Source organism: Nanorana parkeri, unplaced genomic scaffold (genome assembly GCF_000935625.1).
Source record: "Nanorana parkeri isolate BGI_ZX_2015 unplaced genomic scaffold, ASM93562v1 scaffold535, whole genome shotgun sequence".
NCBI lineage: Eukaryota > Metazoa > Chordata > Amphibia > Anura > Dicroglossidae > Nanorana > Nanorana parkeri.
Window position 1 is genome coordinate 238,380 of NW_017306803.1, and position 18,601 is coordinate 256,980.

The window sequence follows — 18,601 nt, forward strand, 5'->3', positions numbered from 1 at the left end:
ATAGTTGGCAACTATTCTCATTACTGATTAGTTGGGTGATGGTGGTGAGGAGCAGAGCGAGAGTGTGAGTTTTTAATGCAACCAGTGGATTAATTGAAAAAATAATTGAGCAACCAATTGATTATAAAAATAATTGTTAGCCCTAATACACTGCACACTCACGCTGCAGTCCTTGTACCCTCAATGCTCCCAGTGTGCCACACAGAAAAGATCTGCAAGATTTTGGTGCTAGTTTAGGATGGGGGGTTATTCAAAGGATAATGGCACTAAAAGTACGTTTATCCTTTAACCATTTAATGACCGGGGAGGGCGGAAAACCGCACGATCACTTGAATGTAATTGCTGGCTGTTTACATTTTTGACAGTTTCCCCACTCGTGTGCACGCTGAGCGCCGCACACGAGCAGAGAGGCTAAGGGCTAAAGACGCCCACCCGCTTCTATAAGGTTCCCGTCCGGCCGTTTACCTACGGCCAGCAGACGGGAGGTGGTTAAAGTAGTATCAAACTCTTAAACTTTTTTTCACTAATATGAGCTTTCTTTTGCTATATTTGAAAGCACTCTGCCTAAATTCAAATCCTAATTATTAAAAAAAAAAAAATACTTATCTGGCCATCGCTATACTGCTCTTAGAATTGTTACCCTTTACAAGTTGTTTAGCAGTATCCCACACAAATACTTGCAAGTCAAAACACATGTTGACCGATCAATTCTTCTGTTTATCTTTCTGAAATTGTCTGAATGTAGAGAGAGATTGGATTGATGGAGTTTGACTTGTAACAGCTTTGTGTTCTATTGCTGACTAAAATCTGGAGAAGTTTTTAATAAATTTTAGTTCATAGTAGCCGGTTCTGTAGGAGGTTATTCTGCACACTTTTGCTAGTACGTATTAAATGTATTTTTACATATTTCTGTGACACTGTGTGTGTATATAATGATTCAAACAGGCCGTCCAACCTTTTGTGCTGACACTGGCAGCTGTGAGCGGGTGATTCCTGAGGGGCAGTTGTGTGCCAGGGTCTGTTACTATGGCAATACTCAGCTTAGTGGCCTCAGGAGCAGTAAGCCTAGTTCCCGAAAACTCTACATTCTCTCTCCAGTACCCTCTGCAACGCTGCATGAATACAGATAACCCCTCTTAGAGCCTTGCATACTCATAATTCTGTCATTTATCACAAAGCGATTTCTCTATATTGCGCAGACGTATTGTCTTTACATCACAGAAATGTCCACATACTTTGTAAGGTGGTCAAAATAATTTAAGGTATGATGGGAATTAATGCACATACCACTAATTGAATTCTAAAATATACAAATTAAAAAAAAAAATCAATGCCCTATGCAAAGGGATTTTAGTGAGAAGAATAGTAACTAAATGTTACTTGGGAGCAGGCCATTGCTACCGTTGCTGCTGCCAGAGTCTGAGGGGAACAGCACGGCCTCTGCTCTCACTCATCAAACCGGATGAAGGAGTGTATTCAGGGTGGCCACAAATGGTTGGGGGGAGTTCCACATTCACCTTTTAAAATGGGCATGAACTAGTTTTATGGATAATTTGCATCTACAATGCACCATATGAATCTTATGCAAGATATGCCTCCAGTATGCATGCAGTTCACAGTATGAAGCCAGCTGTTTCAATTGATTTTTGTCTTTTAAAAAAACCAAAACATTTTCTTCTTAACCCCTTTCTGTCTCCAGTTCCTATGTTAATGTTTCTCAGCACAATGTCATGTTGGCAAATATCCCATGGCAGAGCAAGTATTTTTTAAAGCTTGTCTAGCCTTTCTTGATTTCTTGTCATTCCTAATGGCTGGTGATGGGCATAGGCATCAACATAGTGATAGTCAATTAATAATGTGTGGGAGGCGATAGCAAACACCAGAAAGGGTCAGAGCTCTAACTTACAGAATGGTGTGGAAACTAAGTGTAACAGCAGGGACAGGGATGCTGCTGCAGGCATTTGCTTCATGATAGAGTTTTAGTTCTGTGTAGTCGCTATTGCCCCCTGTGACATGTGAAATAATCCCCAAGTGTCCTAATATATGTGCACTCCGAATGCCCAGGGAACTTACACTAATGTGGTTTTCAGGCACATTCAGTCTCAGGGTTGGATCTTAGACTGGGTACAGCCTAGCTGCTCCAGAAACACACCAAACAGGACACTTCTGTGTAGGTACAGCCATATTTTTCTTTTGGTTTATAATGTATGACTTAGAGAATTTTGCGATTACTACACAGCTAATTTTTTTAGCTTCAGGCATGCAATAGAAAACCGGTTGTACAAAGTACACCATGTTTGACTTGTTTGCCAGATAACTGAGATAACTGAGGCTCTCTGTGTATCTCCCAATTTGTCTCTAATCACTCCCAAGCAACCTGCTACCCTTCTAGTGAGAGGGTATAAAGGTTGTCATACAATGGGTCTTTATTAACAATGGGTCTTTATTAAAAATGGATCCCAGCTTACAAAAAAATAAACTTCATGGGTAAAACCCAAGTTTGGGAAAATTTAAGATAATGCATAAAACAGATCCCTTTAAAGTGTAACCTTTTTGGACCTCTCCAGCACCCAAAGGAACCTAAAGAAAAATAGACCGTTTAACAGCAACCGTGACAAATTCAGCAATAAGTGTGGGAAGTTATTTGCTAGAAAAATATGCCCTGATCTCGTTTTCATCAATGGTCACTATCATGTTATCTGGGGGTGAGCTGGAACATAGTCCTTGAGATACAACAGTGATGGTTTACGGAGTTCTGTTGCAGGCTATATAATGCCAGATGTCCCTGTCTGGACTTAGTATGATGTGAACCATGTTGCTAACATTGTCCTAGGACAACTGGAATATGTTCCACCCCCTAGGCAGATTACACAGGCCATTTCTTTCCTGGCAGCCACTAAGTGCCTAGGTACTGACAGGTTTACATCTAGGTTTTATAAGGTCATAAAGGACTCTTTCAGTTTTCCAGTTTTCCACCAAAGTATGCAAACCCGTATCCATTTTTTCAATCCCTTCTGAAGGAAATATCCAGGGCCAATATCTTGATTATTTTTAAGGTTGGTAAAGATTCCACAGTCTCTGACAGTTATCGCCTATATCCCTCATGAGGACCTAACATTATACATATTATGTAAAAGTGCTGCGTAAATTGTTGGAGCTATATAAATACCAATGATTAATAAATAAAATAATAGCCAACAGACTATTGCCCATAACACCTTTTTATGTCCCTGCAGTAGGTGGAATTCTATCATGTGACTGTGAGACTGCTTCAAAACATTTTGTCAATTTTTTTTTTTTAACAATGGGCTGTATCCAAATCTTAAGCCCCCTTAAGCCACCTCACTTGCTCCCCTACTTCTATTGAGGATCTATGTTGCTCTACATATAGACCACATTAGATTTTCTCCAGTCTCTTGGGGTAGGGTGCAATTGTGAGGAGAACTGACTGACATATACAGTATGGAAATAGGAAATAGATTTTCAGTAGAAAACGGAAATAAAACTTTAATTCTTAAACTATCAATTTCTTTTCACTTGCAAGAAGAAAAAAAAACCCTAAAACGTTAACTAGCCCATTACTAGTGTTCTGCCTTCTTGAACAGCATATACCCTAAACATGCTCATATGAGCTGGTGTGAAATGGGATTTATATTTGCATGTATTGTGAGTCTGCTTCCTATTAAAGCCTTTTTGGGACAAAATATTTACAGTTTAGATTAGCATCTTATTTTCCTATGTCCAACACTCAGGCCGGAAAAGGACATTTAATGCTCTGGTGAAGGGTGATCTCCTGCAATTGGAAATCACTTAATGCCCCTCTACTTAGGAACATCATTCAAAGAAATAAGGAGAATAGAGGATTTGGTTCTGTATAAATAAGTGAGGTCAATTACACATGCGTTGCCCTGTTAGGCTCTCCTGTTCCCCATCTCTGCTTCAGTTGGGCCCTCACAGGTCAGAACGTTCAAATATCCCGATACAAAAGCATAGCATAATATAAAATATATCAATGTAAAAGCATAGCATAACAGAACTGTCTGTTTTTTCTGTTTCCCACCTCTGTCATCTTCATAAATGTTTTCATGATCTGCCTTAATGGTTTAAAATTAGCAGATAAAATGTTATGCCTCCAATCTTGTTTATTATATGATAATATGTGGCGCTGTTGTAGCGTGTCTTGATTCGCTTTAGTATACCTTTGATGAATTTGTGCTGGGTTGAAATACAGGAAAAGATGCGTTAAAGCATGCAGAAATGCTCCAAAGTGCAAGAAAACAAGCACTAAAGCCCAAGTGAAAATACATGTGTTGAACACATCAGGGTGTATATGGGTCCTCAAGGGCCGCGTATAATAGCTCAGAGAAATCCTTTAATCGGCATGGATGTGGCCACTTCACCTTAATAATAATTTCATTTCAACACAGAACACCAATTACCAGTAATCCTTATTCACCCCTTCCATGTATGATTATTTGGAGGTCAGGATTAAAAAAAAAATAGGCTTCTGAACTGCTTTTAAAGCTGAAGCAGGATTAACTTTCAAATATAGAAATTGTGGAGCGTTTCTTTTAAAAAGTGAAATAGGAGGGAGAACTAAATTGTGGCATCAAAGGCAGGGGGGGCTGTACTTTTTCTGAAAGGTTTCCACTGTTGATTGATCAAAACTGCAGGATAAAAAGCATATCATTCATATGAAGATTTGTTCTGTAAGGCAACTCAGGAAAAAAATGGGTTAGCTGGGAAAAATTGGAACCTTTTGGCTTTGAAACAAGCTTTAGATGTCACTGCTTCTCAGTTGGGTATCTTCATGTATTGTTTGGCGTTTCATCTTTATCTGATACAGAAGGATGGAGCAGACAGGAATATATGGCAGTTGTCCTATTCTCAGCTGACCCCTTAAAGAAATCTTTTACTTGTTGGGGTTCCTTTCATCCTGTCGCTTTCATGCACTGTAAATTCAGCTTCCAATTTTATTTTCAATTTACTTCCCAAATGTTGCGTAGATTTCACTCTTTGACATTTAGGAAATTCAGCAATCTGGTCACTTGCAGGTATGGCTGCTTTTTCAACTTTACATTTCTAGCTTATTGTTTCCGTAAAGTATATGAACATGTGCTGTATTACATGTTTTTGTAAACTCGTAATAATATGTCACTTAAAAAGAGGAGGTTATATGAATGGTTTTTGCTCCATTTATTACTAGTTTCTATGTATTCCATTTTGGCTGCATAAGATAACAATTTAGCTATTTTCTGCAGTTTAACTCTTTCGCTGCCAATCCCTTGAACGCTTTACACCTCAGCTGGCCAGAACATTTTTGCAATTTTTTAAAGCAACCATAAGCTTATGCAGAAGGCTAAAAGTGACCGATGTCTTGCATACTGAGGTCGCCAGTTGCAAGCAGTTGTGCTCCGCCATATGTCATAAGTCGATGGCAGAGAAAGGGTTAAAACCCAGACAGGCCCGAGCTCTACTAGGCACTCATCAGCAATCTATTGGTATATTACAAAATAAGTAACTGGTTCTGCACCATGTCCAACCAATACAAAGATGTGTTAATCAAGGCTGGAATTCTGAATGTATACCACACAACACGTATATCTCCTTCAGGCCTCATTTACACAGGCTTTAGCTTGTATGAAAACAGTGTTGGCAGCAACATTTGAGGAAGCTTTCGGCAACTTTCAAGCAGCATTTTCCTTTTAAATTAAATTTATTAAACATGCCTTAGTAACTTCAAATAAACAACATTATCAAAAGTGAAATGATTGAGAGTCATCAAAAAACATTGTAGTAAACTGTAAAAACAGGTAAAAACTACAGTCATCTCCACATTCCAAACATGAAAGGCATCAAGGTTTATAAACAAAAAAAAGAAACAAATGTGTAAAGAAGGAACCATAGAGAAGAATTAAATAAATGGAAGAGGAAACTAGAGAAGTGGAGAGAGAGGAGAAGAACAAAGAGGCAAAGAAAATCTATCTGTAGAGAGCGGCGCAAACCACTAGAAAGAGTCCAATACTCCTAGAGAGCAAGAACCTCCACTCTAAGAAATAGCCAATGAAAAATGTTAGCGTCTATAATCTCACATTTGAATCACTCAGACTTTCAGTATTGAAATGATCTTTAAAGGTCTGAGATTCTCACAAAATAATCCAGACCATCCACATTCTATGAAATCTATCCGTCTTATCTCCATCCATCACCACCCACACACACACACAATAGGTTGGACTTGATGGACATATGTCTTTATTCAACCTCGAATACTATGTAACTATGTAACATGGCCACCACAAGCAGCTTTTGTGAAGCCTTTCAAGAGCTCTTGTATTCCCAAGTGGGAGTGTTTTGTGCAGATCATAATGGGAATACTGTCTCTTTAAACAAGCTGCTAGCAGGCTTTCAACAAGCTTCAAGTTGTGCTGACATTTACCAAAGCCTGCTAGCATCTTGTTTAAAGTGACAGCCAGCAGTCCGGCTAAGTGTGTGTTTAGCATTCCCAAACTTAAAGTAGTATTAAAGGCAGGGCATTTTCTGCATGAAGGTAAAAAAAAAGCCCAGTACCTTTCTGTGTCCCTCGTCCCCCCACACTTACATGTCAGTGCCGCTTGTCACCGGTGCCGGTTCCCGAAGCAATCCTCCATTCCGAATTTCCTGGTTGCGGGGGAGGAGATTGAGGGCAGAAGTGCCATCAATCAACCTGTTGAGGAGAGAGGAGGGGCATGGCCTGCCGCAGGGCTGTGTCTCTTTATGGATGCACACAGCTACTGCGGGCACGGCTGGGAACATGCACGCGTGACTCCACAGCACCCACGTAGCTGCTGGAGGCACCGGGGCAGGGGAGACAGTGATGCGGGGACCCACTTGAAAATTAGGAATTAAAAAAAAAAAAAACACAGGATCTGCATCTCACACAGGTGTTCCCATTTGTGTACAGTTTTAAAAATTAAAGGATTATTGTCACTTTAAGCTAAATGGTACTTTTAAAACGTTTTAACAAAGCTTGCCAGAAGTGCTGCAAATGCTTTGTACATTCTTCTTATACAAGCTGAAGCCCCTGTGAAAAGCTGTCACTATTACCAAAAGCATGATTTAATGAATTATATTATACATAAAATTTATACCAATTTCACAGTCCTTAAACTCTCTCAAATTGGACCTTTTATTTTGAAAAGTTTTGCTATCTTATCGGGAACATCTACAAATGTAATCCAACAAGATGCCCCTCAGAAAGCAGGACCCATTTTGCTCAGGCATTATCAAGAGCTAGGCTGTGCACCAATAGGGCTAGCAAAGGTGACAACACTTGCAATGGTTTTACTGCAGAAGAAAGCATCGTTACCCTATCAAACGAAGTGCCCTTCCAATGTTCCTAATGACAGGATTAACATGTATTTACAAAGTTTTCCAGGGAGTACTTAGAAAAACGACGAGCCCAGTCTTACTGGTCTGGGCAGCCTGCATCACATATGTGATTTTATATTAGACCATAGTTCTACTTTAAAATAGATTTCTATTTTCAGATTATATTTTCTATACCAGAAGACCTTTGCACTTTAGATGTTAGTAAAGCCAAGCTGAATGTCTTATTAGAGTCCAAATACACTACAGGTATACCCAAAGTCATCCCTCTGTCTAAGTTTCTTCTTTATCATAACAAAAACAAATCTGTCTTTATAAGTCTTTTTTTGGTTTAAGCTCCTGAGCAACAGGAAGTGAGTTTACTGGTTTGCAGTAACTGGATGAGTATCTTGGTACATTTATTAAAAATAGGTACCTCAATTGCTTATGCCAGTGCAATGGTACCATGTCATTCAATAGAGTCTCCTAAGGTGAAACACTGTACTTTGGGTAGTTAAAATCTTCTGCTGGGCTAACACTATGCACTGTCATTCAATCCTATCTAGAGATTCCAAGTACCATTTTATACTCCAGACAAGTTCTCACAGCATTAAATGTAGAGCTTCCAAGTACCATTTTATACTCTAGACAAGTTCTCACAGGATTAAACTAGAGTGCACAGCACATGCGTAGACCTGACTGGGACAATTTTGATATCTTGTTGCATTGGGAATAGGTGCGTAGGAGACTAGAAGGTGCCACAAAATATATGGAATTGCACCAAAGTTATTACACTTTAACACAATAATCCAAGATGATTCCAGGATTCTTGGATGTAAGCCACCTGGCCAGGTATTTTATTTACATTTATTTTGTTTAATTGTTTTTGGACCATGTGGATTTTGAGCTAGTGTGATCCATTTGTTGTTATGTCAGTTTAATTATACTGTATATAAGCACTGCTGAGTTCTTTTGTATACAAACCGCTAAAGACAATGTAATACATTGACCTTCTCTTTGTTTCTGTTAACCAATTTGTCATTGTCAAAAGCCGTGAGATCATGACCTTGCCTTCTGACCTAGTCTTTTTTGCTATTAATATATTTAAGGCATGGGTTTTAGGATTGTTTAAGATTTGCCTTCCGCTGTTTTAGCTACTTGTTTTTCATTATACTGCTTTAATTGTTTTTTTTAACTCTCCAATGATAAATGTGCCAGCTCTTCTTTCCATTAAATATTTAGTTTTTTCATCATTTTTGCATAAGAATCCTTATTTTCAAGAAAGTGGAAACTATTTTTTAGCAGAGTCGAATATACGTAACAAAAATTAGTCGCATGGCGGAAATTACGATTTTATCCTTGTGTAAATCTTTTTGAATTGAGCCTTTTATGAGATATAGTAACTATTCCTGATCAAATCATGCGTTCAGTTAGACGTCTACCTCATGTGAAAAAAATTACAATTGCACACCAAAGTGATTTTGCTAATTGAACATGTTTAGGAGAAAATGATCATGTAATTAAATACTGAATAGCAAACATGATTTGTCCATTTTAGATGAAAGACTGTTTATATAAAGCTGTTTACATACAAGTGTATGTCTAAAACACATATGAAAAGAACCCGTGAGGGTAGTATATGCCACCGTGCTGTAATAAAGTCTGAATCTGTATGCCAGCTAGCCCTGAAATCTAAACCTTTGGGGGGGGGAGCAGCTCCCATGTTTGTTTCTAGCCTCACAGACTTGCTTTAAAAAATTCCCCAAAAAACTAATTAATTTACACGAAGTGTATTACTAATGTGCACTTGCATATCAGATAACCAGATTACAAAATGCAGCTATACAAGGGCCACACTGTTGTATGTATGCTGTCCTCATAGATCATGCTCTTGTCCCCTAAACCTCGCTGGGCACTGTAGTTCCACCAACTGGCTGCTACATCACTATAGGACACAATAATTAGGTAGCTGCTGGCCAGAGGGACAACAGAGCCTAGTGGGTGGCATGCTTGCAAGTGTCCTATAGCATGGGTCACCTAGCTGTGCCCCAATAAACACACTGCTCAACGGAAAGTAATACACTACTTGTCTTACATCTGGGGTGGGGAACCTTTTTCTGTTTTGCATCTGGGGTGAAGAACCTTTTTTTTTCTGCCAAGGGCCATTTGTATATAGATAACATCATTCATGGGAACTGAGGCCAGGCCGAATGGTTTTGCGGGCCTTAAATGGCCCGCAGGCCGGACGTTCCCCACCCCTGTCTTACATGGTGGCTGTGTTTGGATTTTAAAAAGTGATAGGGTCACTTTAAGACCTGCTTTAGCTTTTACATGTACTATTATGCGCCTGACATAAGTGACATGTATTTTTTGCTTTCGCTGTGTAACCTTTCACCCCACCATGTTCCATTTGCAGAGTGTAATTCCAGCTGCCAGGTGCAAACAAAATAACTGGTGTGTTTGTTCCAAGAGTGCTGAAGCCTGTACGTTCACAGCTGCAGGTCTTATAAATGGCACTGTCAGCCTGCACAGCCCAGATATTGGAAGCTTCCCAGGGCAGAAGAGGAGGGGGAGCCACTATCGATCACTGTGCATCAGTAGTGATCAATCTTGCCATCTTCACAGCTACGTCCCTTCCTGTCACTATTATTGATAGAACAGAAGCGATCCAACCAAGTTTGTTAATTTATTCTGTTTTGGCTCGTGTACGTGTTTGAATCCTATGCCGTCTTAATCAAAATAAACACCTAATGCATACAGATGTAAAAAAATAAATACAGGGAAGATATAAAGTCCTAAATCTGTGTCCATAATGGCTAAGGTTGTTATGCACACAGACGGGTGTCATCCTAGTGTGTGTATGTACCCTCCGCACTCCTCTCTTTCACGTACTGCTCACTAAAACACTTCAGCATAATAATATCCTCAACCTTAGCTATTCCGTAATGGAGCACTCTTGCTAATTTTTTATTAAAAAAGACGTCACCTAAACTTACCTCACCCTCGGAATGCAGCTCACCTGGCATAATAGTTTCCTCCCAGATCCAACGATCTTTTCTCCAACAAGGTCCCACCCAACTCTGTTTTACACTGCGCATGTTTGCCCCATTCATTCCTATGTGGCAGCCTCTAATGGACCACCAGAGTATGGCTTACCCATAAAAAAAAAAAAAAAGGGCCTATGGCATGCTTGTGCACTATGACGAGCACCAGCTGGGAGATTGTCTGAGGAAATATCACTGCATTGGGGCAAAAGGTAACTATATTAACCGAGAAAAGATAAAATGTGGGTTTTCTTTATTTGTAGAATAATGTAAAAGTAATTAAATTATGTGTGTTGTTTGTTGAATGGTAATTATGCGGAATTTTAACATATCAACCCAGTCAGCATATACTTTATTTGCTGCATTATCTTCAGAAGACTGGGCCTATGCAGCTCAGCCTGAATTAGTCCAGATGGCAGATGTGTATAAGGAATGCCCACTGGTTCTTCTCAGAAGGGTGACTTGCTGACTTTGTGAATGACCTTGTTTGCACCTTAACTTTTAATTTGCCTAATTAAGCCTGGGAACTGTGCTCATCTGTCTCCATTTTGTGTGTTCCCATTTTACTTCCCGTATTTATGTATTAGTCGTTTTTTGTTTTTTTTATAGTGCTAGTTACCTGTTGGGCATGGATGACATTAGCTTTTCTATTGATGGAGTTTGATGACACACTATGTCACGTAGGATGTGAGATAATATACAATGAGCTAAATCATGAGGATGCAGAGCCTGCCACCGTAATGGTCAATTTATCTGTCTCAGATCTAAGTCAATTCACTGTTTGTTTCTACTTGATTAAAGCTATTGTCTCATAATAACATTTATCATCTTCCTGGTGCCTAGATGTTTAGGCCCAAAGCAGTAGTTCTGATTGAAAAGACAACAATGGATTGAAGTGATCTTTCTAGAAAATAATCCATCTCAATCCCATAAAAAAAACAATAAAACTTGGAAGTATTTATCCAACAATAGGCAGTCAGATTTCTGCTTGGCAGAATTTAGTGGTGAGCCGTCTTCATGTCCTTTGCAGTGCCAGGATCTTCTGCAGTGTTTTTGGGTGCCTGACAGGTAGAAGCAATGCACACATGGTTTTCTCTAACAGTCAGCTTATAACAGTCTGTGTACTGCATATATGTGTATATCAAACCTAATTCTATGCCTCACAGAATACAATTTTCTTAATTCCATTCATAATATTCATTGAAACTTCCTGGAGATCCTATCAGCAGGAAAATGTATACAGTTAGTCATGATTCCACACATACTAATAAGAGATTCCGGCTTTATTTACGCTTTCAGTTTAACTCTAAACCACTCCACTTGCCATATTGAGGGTGGTTCACCTACTAGTTTCTTACTTTTTAATATTGTATAAACTTATAAAAGCTATATAAAATGTTATGTGCATCATCGACAGATGCTTTTATTCACAGTAGACCTTACCAGTTGCATGCATTTTTATAAAATTTTAGATTGTAAGCCCTCACGGGCAGGGCCCTCCTTACCATCTTGTCTTGAATTGTATTGTGACAGTAATGTCTTCTTTATATTGTAAAGCGCTGTGCAAACTATTGGCGCTATATAAATCCTGTATAATAATAATAAAAGCCCACTCCAAACCAAATAATAGGATTTTTGTCTTACCTGTAAAATCCGTTTCCTGGAGTACATCACAAGACACAGTTATTTCTTCAGTGGATGGGTTATCATTAGGTGATTGGACAATGGCAAATCAATCAAGGCTCTAAGAAAGCCTTGTATAACCCCTCCCGCTCTGCCTCAGTTTTGTAGCAAGGATTTTACAGGTAAGACAAAAATCCTGTTTTCTCTCCCGTTCATTGAAGGACACAGGTAACAGATCGGAGATCATGAATCATACATCAGAGGCAACACGGAAATGAATTCTTCTTCCAACGTATGAGAGATCCAAAAGCAGTCCCACAGAGGGACAGGCAACAGCAAATAACTAACCCCTACTATAACAGCAGGGGCCCACAAATCAGAGGGCCGCCTGAAGAACCATGTGGCCAAAGCTAGCATCTACAGAGTCAGAAACATCTACCTAGTAAAACTGCAAAAGTTTGAACAGAGAACCAGGTGGCAGACAGGATGCGTTCGACACAGAACATTCTGGGATGAAACTTCCTCACTTAGCACCAAGCAAAATAAACCTTCCAGGTGCGATTTGTAGATCTTGCAGAAGGTTAACTTCTTAGCTTTCAGAAGTGTAGGGATAACTGCTTCATAGAGGCCTCTGTCCTTTAAGACCTGGGCTTCAGCAACCAAGCTGTTACAGTCAGCAACCATGGAGCAGGGAAGAATACCAGTCTCAGCCGGTATTATTCATAAGCTGTTCCCACTGAACATTGTGGCGTACAGTCATGTGTCTCCTCATGCATGTGGTACCAAAATGATTGATAGTTTTACCATGCTTGATGCACTGCAGGCAGCAGCTGCAAACCACTATAGTACTTTCTGTAGCACATGTGTGAAACAAGGCTCCTGAGGCCTGCCAAGTGGAATTGGAGAGTCCAGTGGCCTGCCGACATGGATTATATTTTGAAAACTAGGCTGGGGAGATCAGTGTTTGCAAAAAGCACAAATGTGGCAAGGATCTTGTAAAACAAAGTATAACACATGAATTTCCAGCAGGCTGTAGATGAATGAAACAATATAGAGCTACAAAGTAAGTGTAGTTTGTGAACACTATGGACTATATAACATCTTTATAATGTGAATACGGAGCTCTTTAGCGTGGTAATATATAAATATTTTATATGGTTTTAAATAGAGCTGCAGCTAACAATTATTTTCATTAGTTAGTTAGTTTTCATTTCGATTAGTTAGCTGATTATTAAGTTTGAATAATCGGTTAATCAGATAAAAAATAAAATAAATTTAAAAAAATGGCTCCAGTGATGGGACTTCTATTTTGTATTGAGATTGCACTCCATCACAGGAGCAAGAATGGAGCGGTGGAAGTAAAAAAGAAAAAAATAATTTGCAGAATGGCACCAGCTAAAGAGGACTCCAAAACCCAGCAATAGTACATTATAGCTGGCGGTATTCTGTTTTGCGCTGAGGTGCGGAGCATGGATGCGGGTGGGTCTGGCAGCGGCAAACGTGAGGTGGGGAGGAGGTGTGGCGCGCAGCGTGTGTGGAGCCGTGAACAGGGCCAACCAATCAGAAGCCGATTAATCGATTATTGAAAAAGTTGACAACTTTTTCAATAATCGATTATGTTGATTAGTTGTTGCAGCCCTAGTTTTAAATGTGTGAAGAGATTTCTGTAGTGTTTATTTTGATTATTAAAGAATTTATGCGCAAGATATATTGTAAAGGATTATCTCCAAGTAGTAACGAAACGGGTATAAAGTGTTTGAAAGCAGTAAAAGTTCTTTAAAAACAAGCCCTCATTCACCTCTGTAGTTATTGGCATTATAAAGAAATGAATCTAAGAGTTTACAACAGCAGCACTGAAATCACAACCTCTCTCCCCTTTAGGCCCCATTCACACTGAGCGATTCGCAAATCGCGCGTTTGGCGCGCGATTTGCATTTTGCGCGATATCGCGCAAATGGTTGCATTGAGCAACCTAGAATCGCGGCAAAATCCGCTCCAAAAAGGGTGCTGCTGTAGCGACGCACGACTAGCGACGGACAGAGCCCCATTGGATTGCATTGGAGAGCGATATCGCGCTGTAAATAGCCATGATATCGCGGGAATTACCGCGCGTTAAATTGCTCAGTGTGAATGGGGCCTTACTTTGTATTGAGAGTAGATATTGGCACCCTGTCAGCCCTCTGATGTAAACACACAATAGGGGTAGCTAAACTGTTAGAACTTACTGAAACATTGGAGTCTTTGTTGTGATATTTTAGAGTGAATTACGTCAGAGTACATGCAGCTAAGGAGGTCAGTGATGGCTTGTTTTAAAGCTATTTTACTGCTTGTGAACAATATGTCAATACTTTAAAGTCCATAATCTGGGTGGAGGTGCACTTTAAGGCCTACTCTAGTTCTAGGTGCCTTTGTGCCATTTACATCTTACTTTGGCAACCTAAGCATTTTGCACGTCATAGAAAGCGGTACTGATCTTTTTAAGATTGGTGCAGGATGCAGAGTTAACCACCATTACAAAATTCCTTAAAGCCTTTAAAATATGTTTTACCTTTCCACTCTCTTTTCTTTGCACCCCTTGAATTTGATCAAATACTGCATTTTAATGTAACATTGTTGACGCTTGTTTTAGTAAAGTGCATTCATAAGTCAGAGATGAACATATGATCTGTGGTCCTGATCATGCGATTACGGGTCTGCAGTTAAGATCCGAAGACTTGATGTAATTGCTTGTTCTTCCAAAACATGTGGAAAATTGCTTTGACATTACTTCAGGACATTTACTTTTAGGACTTGCGGGTTGGTGGTTTGTAAAATGTTTGGAGTGCCACCAACTGATTCAAACGTTGTGCTGGATTTTTACCTTTCCAATCGCTTTAAAATACTACATAGAGATTGTCTCCTGTATATGTGTTTGTCATTTGGCAGTGTGAATCTAAATCATGAAGATTTTAGCAGGGCCACATCCCCTTCAAAATCTAAGAACTGACAAAACTATAGGGAGCTAAAACACTTCTGACTCTTGTCGGACTGATACTCTGGATAACTTTCTATGATCCAGGTTGTTGCCAACTAATGATTGTAGACTTAAAAATTAATGTATTATGGACACAATGCAAAACAATTCTGAGACTGCAGTTCTGTGACAAGGTGTTTTGGCTTTATGTAAGCAGGTGAGTATAAGAGTTATGCATGACAAGCCCACCTGCTCACACCTTTTAACTAACTATTTTTTATTTTGATATGGCCGCAGTTGTCTTTTTATATGTACAATAGAGGATTCATGGGACCTTGTCTCTGTCATTTAGGTTTTCTTTGTAGAAGGACAGTGACATAGAGGCTGACAATGCACTATTTAATATTCAAATGGGGTCATATTGTGACTAACCACCCTGAGCAGGTCACACTTCTCGTTCTAATCTGGTTATACATTCTCCTTTATATTAATCCACAGTTATCCTGTGGGAGAGCCTACCCTGCTGTGACAATCTGTTCTATTTTTATCCAGTCAGAAACGTCCTTCCACTAAATAGTTTGTTGGTAAATTTAAAGCAGATTGTGCGATCAGATTGTAATGTTTGTTACCAGCTTCAGGTGTCTATTGATAGAGATGGATTGAGAAGTAGATAGGCAGGGCTTTCTCCTGCAGATGAACTTCAAACTAGTACCAGTTAACCCCTTTCCACACACAATCAGTATATTAACATCTCCCGGCGTGATGCCTCATACTTCCTTAGAAGAGCACAGCTGTTGGTTCTCTGTTCTAGCCTATAGTGACAGCTGGGTTTTTCATTGACGATCAGGAACCAATCAAAGTGGTTCGCTTTCATATCATCAGCATGAGAGCACTGAATAGTAGAGCTGCAGCTAACGATTATTTTCAAAATCGATTAGTTAGCCGATTATTAAGTTCGATTAATCGGTTAATCGGATAAACAATAAAATACATTTTAAAAAATGGCTCCAGTGATGGGACTACTAGTTTGTATTGAGATTGTAGTCCATCACAGGAGCAAGCTTGGAGCGGTGGAAGTAAAAAATAAAAAAAATAGAGTGGTGTGCAATATAGTGAAATGGAAAGTGTAAAATTATACAGCAATGAATGCAGAATGGCACCGACTACAGAGGACTACAAATCCCAGCAATAGTACATTATAGCTGGTGGTATTCTGCATTGCGCTGTATAATGCATTATTGCTGGGATTTGTAGTCCTCTATACATCGCAATGCAGAATACCACCAGCTATATAGGAAGGTGCTCAAATAAGTCAAATGAGATAAATTAACTGACCAATGCTGACTGGGTATCATGTCTCCTGGTCATAAAAGGGTTACATTACCAGTGCAGCTTGTAGTTGCTGGTTACATGTAACTGTTTTTGTTCTATATTGTGGAAGGCATTCACTGCTTATCCAAACTGCTCCCTACGCTCCAAATTATGAGCTGAACAAGCTGCTGGAATAAGAAGTGAAACATCTTCAACATTGCAGAACAAAGTCAGATGAATAGAACCAACTACTAGCTATACCATTAGCTGGATAAATGTGTCCTAGATAGAAAAGGGCTCAGGACCTCTGGAAAACGCTCGCTGTTCAGAAATACTTTTTGTGTCAGGTTCAAGTTGTGAAAATAATGGATTGGAAAGGTGTGTTTAATATAAAAATGTATTCTAATAAACTCAATTTCCCAGTTTTTAGGTTGTATTTAAACTCAGAAATTAAGAACTTTTTTTCCCCCTAACCAGATGTGGATTATCCTTTACGGAAAGACAATGTTTTGTCAGAAGGGACCACTCTAGAGGCTCTGCTACGAGGTGATGGACTAGAAAAGAAAGATATCAGAGATGAGGATAGTCTACAAGAAATCCAGGTAAGTTTCTTATACAATAAGGAGGGAATTGTGTGGATATTGAAACCACGGTGGGATAACTGGCAGCCATCTGGCAGAAATGCAGCCTGCAGTGGGGAGCCCCGCTTGCCCGAAGCAGGGCTAAATGTAGAAAAAGACCACTCGCCTGCTCTCTGCTCCTTCCCGGGCCTCTGCAACAACATCTGGCGTTGCGGCAGGAGAACTGACACTGCTTTGCTAGGAGGAGACTGAGGAGCATCTTGCCTAGCACAGCAGAAGGCACGCAGCAACCCAATTTAACAGGAGGTTGCGACCCGCTTTTGGGTGGGACCCACAGGTTAAGAACCATTGATTTAGAGAGAGATTTATTCCTTAATACTTAGAGGTTGGTCTTCAATAGTGATAATAGGAAATAGAAAAGGATTTTGCTGCGATAGCAACAATCCTATTTTTCCTTTTAGTGATCTTTACCTTTTCCCTGTCTTTTGCTCCGGTCTTCCTGATTTATTCTTTTGAGAAAACTGATTTAGGTCCAGTCGTATCTTTGTATCCCTCTGCTATAAAATATTTTTACCCTTTTTACCAGTTTTGTGTCTCGTGTATAGAGCACAACATTTTTTTTTTTTATTAAAAAGAAAGGTAGATGTGAACCCCTAATTAAATGACATTTAGTGGGGGAGCTGAGTATTGCAGCAGAAGCTGCCTTTTATTTCTTGGGACACCTTGGGCACTTTATTGCACAATTTTTCGTTGAGTTCTGCAGTGAAGCCTTTGGGACTTTAGTGATTGGGTTTACATGTACCTAAAGCTTCGACTATTAATTGGGCTGTTCGTGCTACAGAATATATGTGACTTTTTGGATCTTTGTCTTTGATATTGTTATAGTTTTGTGGTGAGCATAACTTTGTGAGATGAAGAAATAGTTTTAACCTAGTTGAGGAAAAAAAAGGTACCCCAGAAACACAAAAAAAGGCTTTATTTTGAATCAATGAATTGTTTACTTGCATGTAAAAATGATAATAGTTACACCTGGCCAAACTCATACTCATAGTACCTTTTATGTATCAAGTTATGAGTAGAAAGAAACCTGTTGGAGAATTGGGGTATTTGCATAAACAATCCAAAATACTAATCGGGAAATTTTCCATTCTGCAACTCTTTAATCTCCTTTCCCAGATTTGTCATTTTGCTAAGATGTCGTTTTTATCTGAAATATTTTACACCTATTTTATTGATGTGATTTGTTTCGGAGTGTAACACTTCATTTTTTTGCCCCCCAGAGAGTTCTAGAAAATGATGAAAATGATGACGCAAATGGTGATGACGACCTTGATGAAGAAGTTCCTAAAAGAAAATACCGGAGCAGGGGGCGGGTAAGGAAGCTGTTGGTTTACTAAAGCACTTGGAATACAGTGATGACTACGGTCTTGCATATTCATATTTCATAGTGAAGCACAGAAGGCTTGTCCCACAAAATGATTTGTCAGCTCTCTTACCCAAGCACAAATATGTTCATTGCTTTTGTGCTGAATTCACATTTGCTGTTTATGAAGTATAACGACTCAACTGTTGTATAATCTAAAGCAGTGGTCCCCCACCCCCGGGCTGCGGACCGGTACCGGGCCGCTGGGCCCCGCACTGCCGACGGGCTTCACAGTGAGGGGGCGGGTCCTGTGACTCACCTCCCCTCCCGGCCGCGTCCATAGTAACAGGCGGCGGGAGGGGAGGTGAGTCACAGGAGG

At 39.6% G+C, this 18,601-nt stretch overlaps 1 protein-coding gene across 5 annotated transcripts in view; it reads left to right on the plus strand.

The window, feature by feature from the left end:
* The window catches only part of DPF3 (double PHD fingers 3), a 163,677-nt gene that overhangs the window by 91,749 nt on the left and 53,327 nt on the right, over nucleotides 1-18,601 (plus strand). For all 5 annotated transcript variants that reach the window (XM_018561647.1, XM_018561648.1, XM_018561649.1 and 2 more), the window contains exons 4-5: nucleotides 16,756-16,880; nucleotides 18,140-18,232. In XM_018561647.1, the coding sequence (XP_018417149.1) occupies nucleotides 16,756-16,880; nucleotides 18,140-18,232 (218 nt within the window). The remainder of the gene's footprint in view (nucleotides 1-16,755; nucleotides 16,881-18,139; nucleotides 18,233-18,601) is intronic.